The 18,529-nt window shown below is 42.6% G+C and overlaps 1 protein-coding gene across 19 annotated transcripts in view; it reads left to right on the forward strand.

The window, feature by feature from the left end:
• ADGRV1 (adhesion G protein-coupled receptor V1) overlaps positions 1–18,529 on the forward strand; it is a 457,213-nt gene that overhangs the window by 187,032 nt on the left and 251,652 nt on the right. For all 19 annotated transcript variants that reach the window (XR_008315167.1, XR_008315166.1, XR_008315164.1 and 16 more), the window contains 10 exons: positions 621–759; positions 2,013–2,198; positions 3,506–3,738; positions 7,347–7,495; positions 9,359–9,560; positions 10,106–10,325; positions 12,872–13,111; positions 13,486–13,635; positions 13,838–14,311; positions 16,189–16,332. Coding sequence is in view for 13 of the 19 variants with exons in the window: in XM_053290676.1 (XP_053146651.1) it covers positions 621–759; positions 2,013–2,198; positions 3,506–3,738; positions 7,347–7,495; positions 9,359–9,560; positions 10,106–10,325; positions 12,872–13,111; positions 13,486–13,635; positions 13,838–14,311; positions 16,189–16,332 (2,137 nt within the window). In the remaining 6 variants the exon portion in view is untranslated. The remainder of the gene's footprint in view (positions 1–620; positions 760–2,012; positions 2,199–3,505; positions 3,739–7,346; positions 7,496–9,358; positions 9,561–10,105; positions 10,326–12,871; positions 13,112–13,485; positions 13,636–13,837; positions 14,312–16,188; positions 16,333–18,529) is intronic.

Here is an 18,529-nt window from a genome sequence, read left to right on the forward strand (position 1 = left end):
CTGGGAAATTTTAGAGTTCTTCTGGACCTTTGCTTTCTCCAGTGGTCATTGTAATTTGGGGAAAGGTTGACTGACAGGCTAGCATGCTGGTCATGCACGAAATAGACATCAAGTGTGCCAAACCTTCTACAGAATGCAGTAGATCCTACAGTAGGATCAACATGGAAGCAAATTTAAAATCAGCATTGGCAGTTTTACGTGTCAGTGATAACAGGTGTCTCTTTTCTCCGGTATTTTCTGCTTTACTTTTAAGTTGAATTGTAAGCATTGTTACATTGACATCTGGAAGCACTCTGAGGATCCCTCAAAGTTGATAACTATGCAGCTGTAGATCAGATTTTGGTACGCCAAGCTACAGTCCAAATTCATGTTAGGACTGAAGCTAAATGCAGTTTTATTTCACAATAGTTCATATCATTGGACCAGTCCAAGATAGTGACTGGTCCTATGCATTTGGTTTGCTCATTTAGAAGAACAGCCATTGTTCTGCTGCAACTTTATTGATCATACAGCTGAGTCTAGGATTGCCTGCAGTGTTTATATGTGAAAGTGCATAAGTGCAGAGCCACAGCCATGGAATCAAACTTGAAACTTGACTGTGTGCCCATTGTTGTTTACAGCCTAGTACGTGGGCCAGGGATTTCTGGAGAGGTCACAGTCTTTTGGAATATTACACCCCCTGATAAGATGGAATTTGCTGAGATATCAGGATCTTTAATCATGAAAGACAAGCAATCTGCTGCTGTTGTAATAATACAGGTATGGACTACATAATTAACTCCCCCTCCCCAGTGAATAATATTGGGCAGAATGTGTATCCTGGTTTACGTCAGGGGTGCACAACTCAATTGCTCTGGTGGGCCAAAACTAATCGTGACTTGGTGTGTGGGGGCCGAGGTAATTTTTTTAGGCCTGAAATTTAGGGCATTGACTGTTAAATTAGTATTTAATTAGTTGGTTAATTTAAATGAAATTCATTAAAATGAATATAATTACAAGTAATTTAATTTGTATTACTGTATTTTAAAAACCCTTCTGAGCTCTCCACCACCGCTCAGCTCTCCATCCCCTGTGAGTGGGCAGGCGGCAGAAACTGTGATGAGGTGGCACGCTGCTGCAGGTGCAGTGCTGCTCCCGAGCCATTGGGGGGGCTGGTGTGCTGCTGCGGGAATGGGGGTGCTGAGTCCCTCTTCCCCCTGATGCGGACACAGAGCACATGCCCACTCTCATTCTCAGCCTTTTCTCAGCTTGAGCAAGTGGAAGGGGAAGTGAGCAGCACTCCTGCTTACCACCGCTCCTGCCACCCATCCAACTGGGCTCCTGAGCCCCTCTGCTTTCATTGAGGCCAGGAGCAGAATGAGAATGATGGCATGCATGCGCCCTGTGTCTCCATCAGGGTGCATGCATGCCCTGTTTCTCAGCTAGCTCCCAGACCCAATGGAGGCAGAGGGTCTCAGGAGCTGGGGGGAGGTGAGTGCTGGGAAGCAAGAGGGGGAAGGTGAGCAGCACCCCCATCTCAGGAGCTGGGGGGAGGTGAGTGCTGGGAAGCAAGAGGGGGAAGGTGAGCAGCACCCCCATTCCCACAGCAGCACAGCAGCCCCCCCTCCCCAATGGCTTGGTTGCCCCCAGGCAGCAGCAGGAGGTGAGCAGCACTGCAACCAAAGCAGCATACTGCCTCATCACAATTTCTCCCACCCTCATGCCTGCTCACAGGGGGTGGAGAGCTGAGCGGGGGAGGGAGCTGAGGGGTGGTGGTTGTTAAAATACAGTTAAATTACTTTTACTTAAATTGATTTAAGCTGGGGGGAGGCAAGCGGTGCCCCCACTTCCACAGCAGTACAGGTAGGTGGCGGCGGCTGCAGTCTGCTTCCTCTGTGGGCCAGTGAAAACATGCCTATGGGCTGGATCCAGCCCACAGGCTGTATGTTGTGCAGCCCTGGTTTACATGAATATCATCTCCCCACCTACCATGGTGAATATCTTTTCAGCTTGGTCTGCTTCCTTTCCTCTAGGCTCTAGATGATGACCTTCCTGAGGAAAAGTGTCACTATTATTTTCATCTAACTGATATCAGTGATGGAGCAATTGTGAATGAGTCTGCCAGCATAGCAAATGTCACCATGGCTGCTAGTGACTTGCCCTATGGGCAGTTTGCATTTCCCCAGGAATTTCTGCAGATAACAGAAGATGACAAATGGGTATGGAATTTAAATACTGGAACGGCCTTTCATTAGTTTTAAGAGTTAAATTCTCTGTGTGGGCAGAGTGCCAATTCATGTGTTACAGAAATGCTCCCAGAAGAAATGTGTAATACAGGTTGGGCTTTCCAAAAAATTTAGAAGTGACTGAAAAGTAAGTGTTTTGCTCTGTGAAATTCATACTGCTTTTATGTCCCCCTCCCCTTTTAATTCAATAATCAAGTACTAGCTGGACTGGGCTCAGAGCATCTGCGCCTCCGGCCGGCCCACCCTCCACTGTTCTCTCTCATTTTTTTCATCTGTGTGCAGAATGAATTTTGTTCTGGGTGTCAATATCAAAGCAGTGTATGCGCACATGCGTTCAAGTGGGGCATTCAATCTGGTTCAATCTGAGCAGGATCTAAAATTAACTGAGCAGACATCAAAAAACATGTGAGCTGGCCCGCTTGCTGCTTTCTGGCCGGCCAGGCACTGGGTTCTTCTCCTGCTCCCCTCTTCTGGTGGGCAGGCAGATTGGCTTCTTCTCCTGTCCTGCCCCCCAGTTTCTCCCCACCCACCCTCCATTCTCTGCCCCATTGGTGTTTTCTTTGCCTCCCACCCGTCCCATGGCTATCCGGCAGCTCTCTGAACTCTTGCAAGAGCTGCCACACATGGGATTAGCCACAGGTCTGTCTTAGAGAATTAAATATGTAGATTTGTTGTTTAGTTAAACTCAAGGTGGGTAATAACTTCCCACATTTTGTGGCTGAAGAAGGCTGTGCTTGCGTAGAATAGGGAATGGGCCCCCAAATCTAAGCCAGTGGCAGGTCCTGTCCTAATTACATTGTGAGGATATTTATTCATTCAATTTCTATACCGCCCTTCCAAAAATGGAAGATCTCTATCATACAAGAGAAAGACTAGGGAGCCCATAGTAAACACTGGCTGAGTTACAACCCCATTTTTAGATCGCCATCTAACCAATGATTACTACTTTAGGAATAAATTAAGAGTGATCCTTGTTTGGAAGTTGTTATATATCCTCAGAGAATACAAAGATTTAAAGCCAGCACTATGCTTATGACAATATCAGCACATGTGTTGTGCATGTATATGTGTGTTTCTGTGACTGTGAATCAGAGCATCATTTTCTCTGTGGCTTGAGGCAGTTAGTGCTCACATCATGATATGTGTGCCAGCCAAACTTGCCCCCGCTCCGAATGTCTCCACTGCATACTAGAAACCCAACCTTGAAGTTAACCAGTTGATGGGATTTGTTAAATCTTGTGCAGTGTAGCTAAAGTGTAAGAAATATTTGTCTCCAACAGGCTAATATCACAGTTCTCCGTTCACATGGAAATTATGGGCATGTCCACCTCTGGTATCGGACACTGAATGGAACTGCAGTGGAAGGCATGGATTTTGCGACCATGTTGGAAGAGCTTACATTCAAACCAAATGAAACTATCAAAACTCTTTTTACTGAAATTCTTGATGATGACCTTCCTGAAGGTCCTGAGGAGTTTTCAATAGAAATTATCAAAGTGGAACTAGTGGGAAGGTAAAAATAAGTGTCATTGTATGGGAAGGGTTAGTAGTCCTTTATTAGTAGGGATGTACCTTATTTTAGCCCAGAATTCTCTGGACTGAAATAAGCTCTTACAGGATGCCTTTTGTCCTTTATTTACAGCTAATGGGAAGGACGTATGGCCCAAATCAAACCAGTTATTTTCACTAATAACAAAATAAAGCCAATGATCATTATATTCAAAGCAAAATATAATTCAAATAAATTATATTTTTCAATATGGCAGATGAAGTTATCATTCACTGCATGCTGCTGACCTCCTCCTACTATTACTAACAGCACTACCACTATCCTTTCCCTCCTGCCTCCCCACCAGAGTACTTTGTGGTTCTGGTGGGCTGCATAGGGTTGCCAATGGTCTTGTAGTAGGGACATTAACATTAACAGCCATCAGTGATTTACTAACTTACCATTCTCCAGGTATCAGGATAATGATAATCATGCAAGTGATAACTACTACAGAACTGTACAACTTCGACCCTCAAACTGTTGTTGGACTACAACTCCGATCATCAGACTCCAGCCACCATGACGGATAGGCAGGGATGATGAGAGTTATTTATCATTTATTATTATTAATATTTATACCCCACCAGTGCACTACTGCTCGGGGTGGCTTACAACATTAGTAAAATAGATACAATATTGAACAAAAAACTAATAAAATTAAAATGTTAAGACTAAACCCACAGTTAAAATGACATTTTTTTTAAAAAAAATAAACAGCTAAACACTAAGAAACTTACCAGATATACGCAGTGGATAAAATGTTAAAAAGCTAAAAAGGTATCTTCTGTTGTTTCTTAGACACTGAGGGAGGGAGCATGGCGAAGCTCTTCTGGGAGGGTTCCCAGCATAGCACAGCATCCCTCTAATGGCTGTTGCTGGTGTCTGCCTTATGGGTTTTTTGGGGTTTTTTTTAAATATTGTGATCCCTTTAGGGACAGGGGGCCATCTTATTTATGTATTTTTTTATTTTTCCATGTAAACTGCTTTGAGAACTTTAGTTGAAGAGCGGTATATAAATAATTGTTGTAGTAGGAATAGTAGAAAGGTTTGGGGGCTGCAAATGAAAAGGCTCTGTCTCAAGACCATGCCTACCAGATCTCTAATAATGGTAGGGCCATGAGCAAGGTTCATATGGGTGAATGTGGTCCAACAGGTACCCCAAGCTGTGTAGAGCTTTAAGTGTGAAGACCAGCACCTTGAATCTATCCTGGAAGCAGGCTAAGAATCAGTGAAACCGCCACAGGATGGGTGTAACACTAATGAAGCAACTTGTACCCACAAGCATCCTAGCAGCATTCTGGAACAGTTGAAGCTTCCAAAGAGTCTTCAAGGGCAGCCCCACATAGAGTGCATTGCAGTGCTCCAATCTGGATGTCACCAAAGCATGAGTGACTAAGGTTAAGTATGGCTTCTCAGAGTTGCAGTTCAACATCTGCAGGAGAGCCAAAATTGTGCAGCCCTGTACTAGATAGTGCTTTTGTGTGAAACCTGCTTCTCTTTCTAGAGAAAAAACACACACACACAGTTCAGCTAACAATGATATTATCAATAAGTAAGTTAAGAAACTACGTTGTAACTAGTTTAAGTTGAAAAAGTGGTGGGATTCCTATTCCAGTTATCCACCAGGGCATTGACAGAAGAACCAACTCTAAAACCCCTCTGAGGCCTTTTGGAATCCTACTGGATCCAGCAACCTTTTTCGGGTGCACCTATCAGGATCTACCCAGGTTCCCCAAATGAGGAATCAATGGGAAAAACATACCCCAGTGAGTTTCCAGAGGTGGATTAGGGTGAGGACCCTGAGGTTAGCCCAGAGAGGCCTCCAGAAGGGGAGAGTCTCCAACAAGCCAAGGGGGACATCCCATTCGAAGAGGACCTGGCTCTAGAAGAGCCTGAAGCAAAGGAGGGCTCCATCAATATCCCCAACAGGTAAACTGGTATAAAGTTGTGCCCTCAAGTCAGTGTTGACTTCTGGCTACCACAGAGCCATGTGGTTTTCTTTAGTAATATACAGGAGGAGATTACCATTGTCACCTCCTGTGAGATGATGCCTTTCAGCACCTTCCTATATTGCTGCTGCCCAATATAGGTGTTTCCCATATTCTGTGAGTTTCCCAGAAACATACCAGCAGGGATTCGGGGAAACATAACAGCAGGGATTCAAACCAGCAACCTCTTGCTCGCTAGGCAAGTCATTTCCCTGCTGCGCCATGGTACCCCCTGAGGACTCTGACAGGAAGGTGCTGCCAAATTGCTGCAAGCGTCAAAACCAAAGCACCTGAGTTGAGCTACTAGAGCTGCAGAGAAGTATCCGTTTAGCAGCTCAACAGGCATTCCGAGGAAGAGGTTTGCTTCAGAGCAAGGGGACTACTTGTGAGCAAGCAGAAGACCAGTCTCAGCTGTTGGCCATTTCCCAGTCATCAGCCACAGTTTTTATAAGCCTCTCTGAATGCTGTTGAATACATTCCCTACTTCTTCCTCCACAAAAGACCCCCAACACATACCTGTAAGTAGCCTGGTACAACCCAGTAAAAATGGAGGATTAACAAGACTCCAAATCCCCATACTAATATTTCTTTTCTCAGATATAACCCCCCTCCCAAAAAAACCCCATGTACCACACCAAAGGCCTCTGATGTTCCTTCTTCCATTTATGCCCAAGAACTCCAGAGTCTCCCTGCTCACAAAAGGCTCTGAGACTTTACTGATGCAGTGTCCACAGCTGGAAATTGTCCAGCAATAATGAAAGAAAGCTAATCAGCTGTTTGATCTGAAGGAAGGTGAAGAAAACTAATGTTCCCTGCTCCCTCTCCATTTAGCACATTTTCTAATAGGCTTTGCATGCATAATCCAGGTTGCTGGATTAAGGAGAAGCTGTGCACATAGTTTCTTATCCATGGAGAAATGGTACACAGAAACTTGCTGGATCAGGGCAACTTGTTTGGAAATAGGTTCTGTTGAAATTGGGCTTCTTCAATTGGTGTATCATCATTCATGGTCAATTTTTGTTCATATTGTCCTGGTAATTTGTATATGAAGAATACTTTAAAGAGATTAAGATATCAATGGCATTTACTTATCTCTGTGTACATAAATTGCATCAAGTTAGGTACTTTCCAGTTTTTGGGAAGCATCTATATATATATTTCTCCTGGGTGTGCCCAGGAAAAATGCATCCCGGCAGCCCAGCTGATTGGCTGGGCTGCAGGGGTGCCTGATTGGCTGGCGCACCCAGGAGAATTAACGCCTGGCCCAGCCGCAGATGTCAAGGCGGCACTTGGCCCTCTGGCAGCGGCTGCAGGACTCGGCCCTGCTGGAGAAGGGGGGTGGAGAGAGAGAGGTAGCCGGCCCCAAAGAGCGCACAGATGCCCTGTGCGGGGTCGGCTTGTACATTACTATTACATCTCATGCCAGTTTTGGTTTTGCTTGCCAAAGAGGCTCATTCTTTTGGTGCCAGAGTTTAGTTTGACATTACATTTGAGCCATTCTGTAAGAGAATTCAAGCAGAAGATATACAGGGGTCTGAATTAACTGCCTATTTTTTTTTATTTCCCTTCACATACTTCTGCAAGTGGATTTGATTTTATGAAAAAAGAAAATGGACTTCAGATTGACCAGCCACCTGAGATAGGAAATGCCTCAGTAGTGAAAATCATTATATCAAAAAGTGACAATGCAGAAGGCATCATCGAATTCGATCCACTCTATACAAGTCTGCAAGGTAGGTTCAGTCTTACTGCACTTATAGATAAATAAGAGTGACTTTTTTAAAATTATGGTCTCCAAGCATGGCCTGAAAGCACATGATGCAGTAACCTTACTGGAGAAGCAGGTCTGGGTCTGGTCAGTGCCTGGATGGAAAGACCACCTGGGATCTCTGTGTATGCCTTTTTGAATTCTGTGGAAGAAAGGCAAGATGTAAACTTAATATAATAGCAGTTTTTGCATACATATCCCACTAATCTGCTTAAGATATATTGACCACACCTTCCTAATAAGGACCCATGGAGAGGACTCACTCAAAAGATTCCTTCAAAACTTTAAGAACTTAACCAATCAGCATAATATCGAAAGTGGCCGTCACATGTGCAGATGTTGCTCATGCGCACTGGCCACTTCCAGTATTATGCTAACTGTGGCGGCAAGAGGGTATACAGCCACCCCGCAACAGCGGTTGTGGAAGCAGCGCGCGGGGGGGGATGGCGGGAGAGGTAAGGACACCCCCCCCGCACCTTAAAGCTACCCCACACACATCATCAAACTAGCTCGAACACTGGTCTTTCAAACTGGTTTGGTAGTCTGTGAGTAGACCACTGAACCGGTTCATGCACATCACTAGAAAATACCACTGAGCTACTCTGACAAGAGAGAGGGAAAGCAGAAGAGTTTCCCTCTGTGGAAACAGTGAAATAATGATTAAACAGGCAGGAAGTGAATCATTTGAAGACCAAATCACAAAGACCTCGGACATAAAGGGAGTCAAGCAAGAGAGAGTGATTAACTCTGCCAAATGCATTGATGAAGAAGGATTAGGACAGTACAGAGACATTTAAATTTGGCAGTAAGGAGATCATTGGAGATTTTTGTGAGGTCAGTTTCAGCAGAATGCAAGGGATTGAATTCAGACTGAAGAGGATCGAGTACAGAGCTGGAGGAGACAAAGTTGAGGCAGCAGAGTAAGGCGTATGCTCCAGGACTTTGGAGGTGAAGGATGGAAGCGGGGCTGGGTGATAGGTGGAGAAGGGATATGAGTTAACAGATGCTTAGGGGAAGACAGTGAAATTTTTGAATGCAATGGGAAAAGTGCTAAGGGGAGAGATTGATAATCTGATGAGAAAGTATGGCAGTCACCAGGAGACAGACTGGGATAGGATGAAGGGGGGATGTGGAGATGTTGCATGAAGAAAACAACAAGGTTGACAAATCATCAACCAAGCAGGAAAGAAAGAAGTTGGGTGGTGGTGGGAGGGTTGAGAGAAGTGGAGAAGGAAAATCGAGACTGAAGTGGATGGTTTCATTCTTGGCACTGAAATGCCATGACATTATGTGAGAGAGTTTGTCCAAAGCTGGAGACTGAAGGTTAGAGAGCTGGGTCGGTGAGGCTATTTATGCTCCATATTTCTTCCTATGCCTTTCCTACTTTTTGTGGGGGGTGGGGTGAATAGGTACATGGGCACCAGACCCGATTGCCAACCACATTTCCTCCCCCTTGCATTGGAGCGACTGCTGAAAGAAAGTAAATAACAAAATAGCAAAGAAAATACTAGGAGGCCCAAACAGAATTTGTGAATAATCTCTCTCTCTCTCTTTCTCTGTGTGTGTGTGTGTGTGTGTGTGTGTGTGTATGTGTGTGTGTGTGTTTTTACAAGGATGTTGGTAAAGGTTAAATAGTTTTTGTAAAACAAGAGAAAAAATTAAAAGCACAGAACTTCTGTATGAATCTATCCAAATGGATCTATATGTAATCTCTTCACAACTATAATTTTGTTGTTCAAGCTCAAGTAGCTAATCAGAAGATCATATACAAGTATGCAGTTTTAAAAGCCACACTATTTCATTTTGATTTTCTTTTTTTCTTTTTTAGTGGAAGAAGATGTTGGGATCTTAATGATTCCAGTAGTGCGAAGGCGTGGAAGTTATGGTCTTGTGACTGCTGACTTTATATCCAGCAGTATTTCAGCTCTTCCTGATGGTGTTGATTACAGTCTTACAAATAACTCAGTAATTTTTCATCATGGTCAAAACCAGAGTTTTATCAGTGTCTTAATAATAGATGATGATGAAAGGTAATGATTTTAAATACTTATTTGCATTCATTCTCTAGCCAACAGTTCATAAATATTCTTCATACTGTTGCACATAATATAAGAATAGCTGCAATTGGAATTTGTGATAGTTAAAAGTGGATAAAGCAAGCACAAAAATAATCTTTGCTGTTGCTCAAAAAATAAAGTTCAACTGTGTAGCAACTGTTGATAGTGCAAAATAGAAAATGACTATCTCAGCCTACTCCCTAGTTATCAGATTTTTTTCTTGTAAATTTACTTATGAAAGACCTAAAATTACTGCTTCTATATATCTATTACATGAAAAATAATAATACATACATAATTTAATTCAAAGCAGAAAAAAGAACAACATTTTTCACACCGTACACTAACAGTTACTTCCCTTTGCTAAAGTCTGCAAATGTAAACTGCTGCAAAATTAATCCTGAAGTATATGCAAACTGGCAAACTACTGAGAACTCAGATTTCAATGATATTTATATGGAAAGATCTTTTTGGTAGCAAAATATTAGGGTGTTTTTTTTTTATTGTGTCTGAAACAGTGAACAAGCTGAGCAGTTTGATATCCAGCTAATAGGAGCCACTGGGGGAGCAGTCCTTGGGCTCCACCTAGTGAGCCAAATAACTATTGCAAAGAGTGACTCTCTGCATGGGATTGTCCGATTCGTAAATCAAAGCCGAATAATTCTTCCCAATCCTAACATGTCACTGACACTGTCCTTGGTGCTGGAAAGAACTGGAGGATTGATAGGAGATTCTCAGGTATGTCCTGTTTCCTCAAATTGATTTCTGATAGCCATGGATTATTTTGGTAGAAATTTTAAATGTAGAAATACATTTTTAAAAATAAAACTAATGAAATGAAAGTAGGACTTCCTCACTTAAGTCTTCATATAAAATTATGAAAAAGAATTTACAGAACTAAATTTTGGTCCATGCTTACTGCTAAATGTGATAATGTTTATGGACCACTTCCTGAGGGTAGCTATGTTTGTAGTAGTGAAAATAACAAAGAGTTTTGTTGGAGATGAACAAAATGATTGCAATGTAAGCTTTTTCATCTGATGAGGTGCACTGTAGTTCAGAATAGCTTATACTACAATAAATTTTGTAGTCTTTAATGTGCCACACGATTTTGAAAAACGGTTTAGGGAGAATTCTCTCATGTCAGAAGCAGCATGGAAGTAGTACTGGGTCCTCAGTTGCCTGCATAAAAGATGTATGACAAAAAAACATCATGCCAATGTCTGTGGGTAGTACAGGGAATTCTGAACTGCTTCACCAGATCTGAGCTAGTTAGGATTTAACCTATCCCCTAGATTTCCGCCCCCCTTGTACCCTCTCATGTAAATGTTGCTTCAGAAAAGTATATTTCTTATACTTTTTCCACAGCTGTAAAAGTGATCAGGGGAGATATTTAATAATAAATTGGCTGAAGGAGTTTTGCCAGATTGTCTTTGCTGATATGTGTTTTGAAAAATAAATAAATACAATATCCTTTCTACTCTGAGTTATAATGAGTTTCATTAGGCCACTAGTAGAGAACTGTGTTTTCTCTTTGTTCAGTTACTCCTGGTTTAAATGGACATAAATGACAAAAATGAAACAACATATCTGGGGCATTAAAGTGTTTTGCAGATCTTCACTGAGCAGGCCCTTAGGCAGCAAAATAGCAAATGTGGTTCAATGTAAGCATGTGTAAAGTGATGCATACTGGGGCAAAAAAACCCACCTTTACATATACACTGATGGGGTCTGAACTGTCAGTGACATTGGAGAACTGGAAAAGATACAGAAGACGATCAGGGACTTGGAGCTCATTCCTTACAAGGCAAGGCTACAGCACCTGAGGCCTTTCAGTATAGAAAAGAGGCGACTATGGGGAGATACGATAGAGGTGTATAAATTTATGCATGGGGTAGAAAGAGTGGACAGGGATATAAATTTTTCTCCCTCTCTCACAAAACTAGAATCAGGGGTCATCTCAAGAAACTGATGGCCAGAAAATTTAGAACCAACAAAAGGAAGTACCTTTCCACACAGTGTATAATTAATCTATGGAATGATCTGCCATCAGATATGGTAATGGATACTAGCTTGGATGGCTTTAAAAAGGGCTTAGACAAATTCATGGATGGTGGGTCTATCAATGGCTACTAGTTTGGTGACTATAGGTCATCTCCACCCTCCGAGGCAAGATGCCTCTCAATATAAGTTGCAGGGAAGCCACAGCAGGAGAAAGGGTGTGCCCTCATCTCTTGCCTATGACCATCTTGGAGGCATCTGGTGGGCCACTGTGAGAAACAGGATGCTGGACTAGATAGCCCTTGGGCATGATCCAGCTGGGCTGTACTTATATTCTTAAGCCCCTTTGCAGTGCACAGTAATGCCCAGAATTTGTGGGTTGAGAATATAAGCATCCTCACTCATTTGTAACTGAGGGCTTTTCATTTCCTGTGAAAAACTCCTAGATTGCTGAAATGAGCTGTATCTAAAGTGTCATTTCAAAGCTTAAGGCATACTGCCCTAGCTGGAGGAGTTGGATTCCACATAGGCTGCTTATGGGCATCAGAATCTGGATTTTAAATTCGTAAATTACCTCTAAGATCTTAGCTGCCTACGCTAAAACTGTCCAACTGCTCTGCCTGTGATAGAAGATCTGCTAAGCTAATGGCAGCAGGGGCGTTGCAAGGTTGGAGTGGGCTGAGAGACAAGATTTTTAAATGCCCCCGCCTCACTGAAGCTCAGCTCATGAAGTAAAGAAATATTAAATGAGGCTGAATAGTGGTAACAAAAAAGCATAGTAAAATATTGTGTGTGTGTGTGTGTGTGTGTGTGTGTATCCTATGTATATATATATATATATATCTCCTATGTGCCACAATAGAACATCATCCTAAACTATTTTTTTAAAGATTTTGTAAATTGTGGACGATGCAAGTCATTTAATGGTACTAAAGAAAGACATGCTGTTCTGGTAGCTCCAGATCTTAACACTCACATCAATTTCGGAGGATGAATAAAACTGAAGGAAGCCTGGGCAGGTGCGTGGCTGGGGGAGTCAGTCATGTGACTTGCCTCTGGGGGTCCCCCAAGGCAGTGGGCCCCCAGACAACTGTCTCCCCTTGCCCTATTATAGTTATGCCCCTGAATGGCAGACAACAAGGGAGTCCTGCCAGTGGCCACATGAAACCTGGTGCAGTTCTATAGCCCTCCTCAAGTTAATACCTTTAGTAATGTAATTTTATATTTCTGTTGTAATTTTGTGTATTGTTAAATACTATATTTCAAATCTATGTCTTCCACAGATTAGTTGGGACATTTTAGGACCTAATTCAGAGACAGTATTACTTGCTTCAAACAGTGACATTGGGGACCCAGTGAATGGATCATTCTGTTTTGATGAAGCGGAAGGAGGTCTGAGAAGTATCAGCCTAGAAATTTATCCTCATGAAGAAGTTGAAGTTCAGGAGATCTACATTATTAGGCTGAGTGTTTTGAAGGGTGAAACAGAACTAGATCCCAAGGCGGCCAACATTACATTAATAGTAAATAATACTTTTGTTTCTGATTACTTCTGTAGGGCTTACTCAAAAAGAAACATTTACTGCTTCTTTGGACTTTGGCTCCACACATGTACAAATCACATCATATCACAAAAAGCTTCCAAAACTTCCCTTACTTTTGCAAGTAGTTTTCCATGTGATATAGCGGCTGCTGTTTTAAAAAAAACACAAATGGTTCCAAGCTCCGTTGGGCATGAAGAACTAATTTCAGAGTTCTTTGGAACCTGAACCAAATGTCATTTTAAAGTAAATAAAAATTAATATACTAATATATTATGAGTTGTTGCTTAAAGATTTGGATTTCCCAGAATTGAGGAAAGCCAGTTATGACCCTTATACTGTTTTATGTTTTTTAGATTCAAAAATTTGGAGATCCGAATGGAATTGTGCAGTTTGCTCCTGAATCATTACTCCCAAAATACTATGAGGAGCCATCATCATCAGATGGGCCCATGAGTATCATACTTTTTGTAAAACGAATTCAAGGCACCATGGGAAACATCACGGTAGTTTTACTTTGGTACTTGAAGTTCATTAGATGTCATTTTGACTATGAGGGCTGTCATTATAGTGGAAGAGGCATATGGGGGACCTGCTTGTCTTTCAGAGAAGTTGTTTTGTTGTTGTTTTTTGAGGTGGGGATATATATTTCCATTAAAATGAACCCTCTGTAATAGCTGTCTAATATAGGATGTTCACTTATTTCAGGTTCACTGGGAGCTGAGTAGTGATTCTGATACTACAGATGATTTTCTTTCTATTGGTGGCTCTACTATAATTCCTGATAAGGAGAGGACATCTGAAATTGTTGTAGTCTTATTGCCTGATGATGATCCTGAAATAGATGAGCATTTTGTGGTTCAGCTGACTTCAGTGGAAGGAGGAGCTGATGTAGATCAAGAAAAAAGCGCTTCTACATTCACTGTTTGTGCAAACGATGATCCCCATGGAGTATTTGCCTTGTATTCTGAGAAACAGTCCATATTGGTAGAAGAAGATCTAAGCCGGCACATTCAAATTAATATAACTCGACATGCTGGGACTTTTGCAGATGTGAATGTGGAATATCAAATCTCATCTTCCAGTCAAGAGCAACTAATCATTCCAGCCAACACAATGGGGCATTTGCTAGTTAAAGCAGGTTCCAGTTACGGAGTGAAGACAGTGCCAATACATCCCCAGGTCTCTAATTTCCTTTCACTTTGCAAGACCCTTGCAGTCCTTTATTAGTATTACTTTGTTTGATATCTACATCACACTGAGAAATGGGGTTCAGTGAGCAACATAGTAATATTTTATGAACAGCAGCAGACATAATGAGGACAATGGCTCAAAGTCCCATTGGCTGATGGGAAAAGACTCAAAGTAGTCCCACTGACTGACATCATGTGGGAAATGACTCAAAGTAGTCCAACTGAAATTGATTTTTAATTTCAGTGAGTCTGCTTTGAGTCATTTTCCTCATCGTGTAGGCCAGTACATGCTATGGATTCTGGCTACAGTCTTCTGAAGCCTTACAGGTCCAGAAGCTTCCTATTTTCTTCTAAAAGAAGGAGAACATGACAGGTGCATAGGGAATGCCTCTGTATATGCCGGAGTTGTCCTTCTCACAGGAAACCTTCACTTCTAACAAAACCCTTTGGATTGCAGCCCCTGAAAAGCAGCTTTTCTGTATATGGCACTGATGGACAAATATGTGCCTGAAGAAAACATGCAATATAAAGCCCTTTCCTAAATACTGCATATTTTCCATGATAGATTCTGTTGAGTCATAGACCGCTGCTGGGACACATTCTCTTTTCTTGGAGAGTCTGTCTGTAGGGCCCATTTATTAACTGAGCAATCATGGTATAGCTTTTCCTGACCTATACTGCTACAGGCTGCGGGTGAGGATTTTCATGTTTAAATGCTCCCTCACAAAAGCAGACAAAAACCCCTTCTCCTACACATTAAAAAACAAATACAAAGCATAACTATAATAAATATTATTTAAGAAGCATGTGAGGGAGAAGTGGTATAGAGCAGGGATGCTCAACATTGGGTCCCCAGATGTTAGTGGACTTCAACTCCCATAATCCCCAACCAAAAGCCACTAGGGCTGGGGATTATGGGAGTTGAAGTCCAATAACATCTGGGGACCCAACGTTGAGAATCCCTGATATAGAGTCACAGAATTTTAGTGTTAGAAGGGAATCTTCTAGTTTCACCCAATTATGGTACATAGTCCATGCAAAGCTTTGCTATTTGAATATTCTCAATGTATCAACTGATCCTTATTTTGAAAAATAGTGTCTTCCTGAAATGTTGGCAATAGCTCCTGTGCCTTCTTTAAACTGCTGTCTGACAAATAATGGATTATCTAGAGTCATCTATTTCACTCCAGCTTTAATCTTAGTTATGGGACTGAAACCACTTTGGTCTCCTTCATGGATGACCTATGCCAGGTACTAAACAATGGTTTTCAATATTGTATTATGGTGTCCTTCTGAATTATCTTTCAGGGATGAGGTTTGGGCCACCATGCTGCAGTGGTTCTGCTTCTTCTTCCAGTTGTTCCAGAAGATGATGGTGCAGGACTCTATGGCCATTGGCCTGTGTGTCCTGAAGAGTTCCATTTTGAACTCCATGCTATTTAACATCCATTTAACAACTGCTGGATGAAGTTGTCCAGATATTTGGAGTAGGGTGCTGTCAATATGCTGATGACATGCAGCTCTTTTGTTCTTTTATTTTGTGCCATCAAAGTTGTTGAGATTCCGAATCACTGGCTGTGGTCAGTAATCCTGCTCTCATCAACAGCTCTGTGTGGAGTTGCGGGGTAGAGAGGCCATTCCCAGACTGTTACACCCCTATCTCCCTCAAGTGATACGAATCATCCCTTGCATTAGTGGGTGCAAGGGAAAAGAAGTGTACATCGTCACCCTTGTGAGTCCCCCTGAAGTGTCAATTAGAAAGATTGTAGTAACTGAAAACTTCTAGAACTTGAGAATTTGTTGTTTGGATGCTTTATCCATAGTTACAATTTCCTAATTGATGACTATCATATGATACCTTTCCAGGTATTTCTCTTCCTGGGCTTGAATTTTACTCTGGAATTGAACAATGTAAGCCTATTCAATGGAAGTGCCAATATTGTGCCTAAAATATTAGAGACAGCAATGTCAGCCTCATTTCCAGTTCCTGAAGAAGCTGCCAATTCTCAGGTAACTAGACTTCTAGCAATATTACATCTTTACCGCCAGAGGGTAGAAAAAGGCTGCGGGTATGGACATGTAGGCAATATTATTACATTTAATTTAACAATGTATAGGAAACACATTTCAACTGTTTCTGGATGGGGGTGCACTCCCCCTGAAAGAGCAGCTGTGCAGCTTGCAGGTGTTGCTGGACCCGGTTCTGCTTTTGGAAGGTCAGGTGAAGGTGGTGGCCAGAAGTGCCTTTGCACAGCTTTGGCGAGTAGTGATGTGCACGAACCGGTCTGCAGGCCATGTTAGAGGCCTGCAAACTGGTTTGTGCGTGGCCCTGTCCAGCGGCTCGACGCCGGGGATGTGTGTTGCTTTAAGGGCAGGGGGGTTGTACTTGCCCCTCCTGCCGCTTTCCCCCCTCTGGCGCTCCATTTGTGAGTAAAAATTTCGGGGTGGCAGCATTCCTCCCTGCTGCCCATGCCGCCTTGTTGTCTGCCCAAAACAGACATAACTGCCGCACATGTGTGCGCTGCCAACGTGCGCTTGTGCACCATGCATGTCACAGTGATGTACGCGGTGCGCGTGTTGGTGGCGTGCGCATGCGTGGCAGTTACTTGAGTTTTGGGCAGACAACAAGGGGGCAGGGGCGGCAGGGAGGAATGCTGCCGGCCTGAAATTTTTACTCACAAATGGAGCGCTGGTGGGGGAAAAGTGGCGGGAGGGGTAAGTACAACCCCCCTGCCCTTAAAGTGACACACACCCCCGGCATCGGACCGTGCCTCCGCGGTCCGTGCATCCCCCTATTGGTGAGCGTGCCAGCTGCATTCCTTTCTTGAGAAGGCAGATCTGGCCACAGTTACCCATGCCTTAGTAATATCACAGCTGGATTACTGTAACACACTCTATGTGGGGCTGCCCTTGAAGAATATTCAAAAAATGCAGCTAGTGCAAAATGTGGCAGCTAGGATTTTATCCAGAGATGCCTGCTGGGATCATATCACACCCATTTTGAAATAGCTACATTGGTTGCCAATCTGTTTCCAGGTCCAATTCAAGCAATAACTGAGTTTTGGTTTTGACTTTCAAAGCCCTCAATGGTTTGGGCCCTGGGTATCAGAGGGACCACCTGCTCCCAAGGGTTTCTACCCACCTGACAAGGTCATTGGAGGGGGCTCTGCACCGTGTGCCAACCATGAGGGAGGCCTGGCTGTTATACATGTGGGACAGGGCCTTCTCAGTTATTGCCCCAAGACTTTGCAGTGCTCTCCCAGTGGGATCTGCTCCTCAGTCTCCATCATAGTTTTTAGAAAGCATGTGAAATCTTGGCTTTTCACCCAGGCTTTTATTAGTGTTTTGCTGTTGCTGCTGCTGTTGCTCTGTATTTTATGTTCTCATTGTATGTGTTTTTTAAACTTTTAATTAGATTTGTATTTTTATATTCCAATTTAATATTTTTATTTTTAAATAGTTTTATATTGTTTTAAAGATTTTGTAAACCTTCTTGAAATTGTTTTAATGAACAGTGGTAAAAAAAAATTAAAAATAAAATATACATGATAGTCAGCATGGTAGATTCTGCTGAATCATATGCTATTATTTTCAATTTCAAAAAGTAGAACTCTGATAATTTTTGATCTGGATTGTGATCTGTTGCATTAATAATGAATGGGGTTCTGCATCTGCACAGGGACCTCACAGGTAGACTAACTAGCTCCTCGAGACACCCACTCTGCTTCACACATACTCTGAGCTTCTGTTGAAATCAACAGTTGGCGGTGCATTCTTGTTTGTTTCTATTTGACCACCAATGCATCAAGACCTAGGTACTGGCTTCTTGGATTATCTAAAAATAAAACAAGTGAGATAAGGATTGATTTTTTTGGACTTTCTGACCTCAGGACTGTTTAAGACTATGCTTTAGCCCAGTGATTCTCAAACTTGGGTCCTCAGGTGTTATTGGACTTCAACTCCCATAATCCCCAACCAAAGGCCACTGAGGGTGGGGATTATGGGAGTTGACGTCCAATAACACCTGAGGACCCAAGTTTGAGAATCCCTGCTTTAGCCTAACAGATTAACCAAAAACTAACTTGAAAAAGAGCTTGTGAATGGATGCCATGGGGCTTATGCCTTGGGCTGCTCCTTAAAACCATGGAGTTTAAAGGAAGTGTGGAATGTTGTGCAAAGCTACCATCCACAGACCACCATGAATCGT

This window comes from Hemicordylus capensis, chromosome 2 (genome assembly GCF_027244095.1).
Source record: "Hemicordylus capensis ecotype Gifberg chromosome 2, rHemCap1.1.pri, whole genome shotgun sequence".
NCBI classification, from domain to species: Eukaryota; Metazoa; Chordata; class Lepidosauria; order Squamata; family Cordylidae; genus Hemicordylus; species Hemicordylus capensis.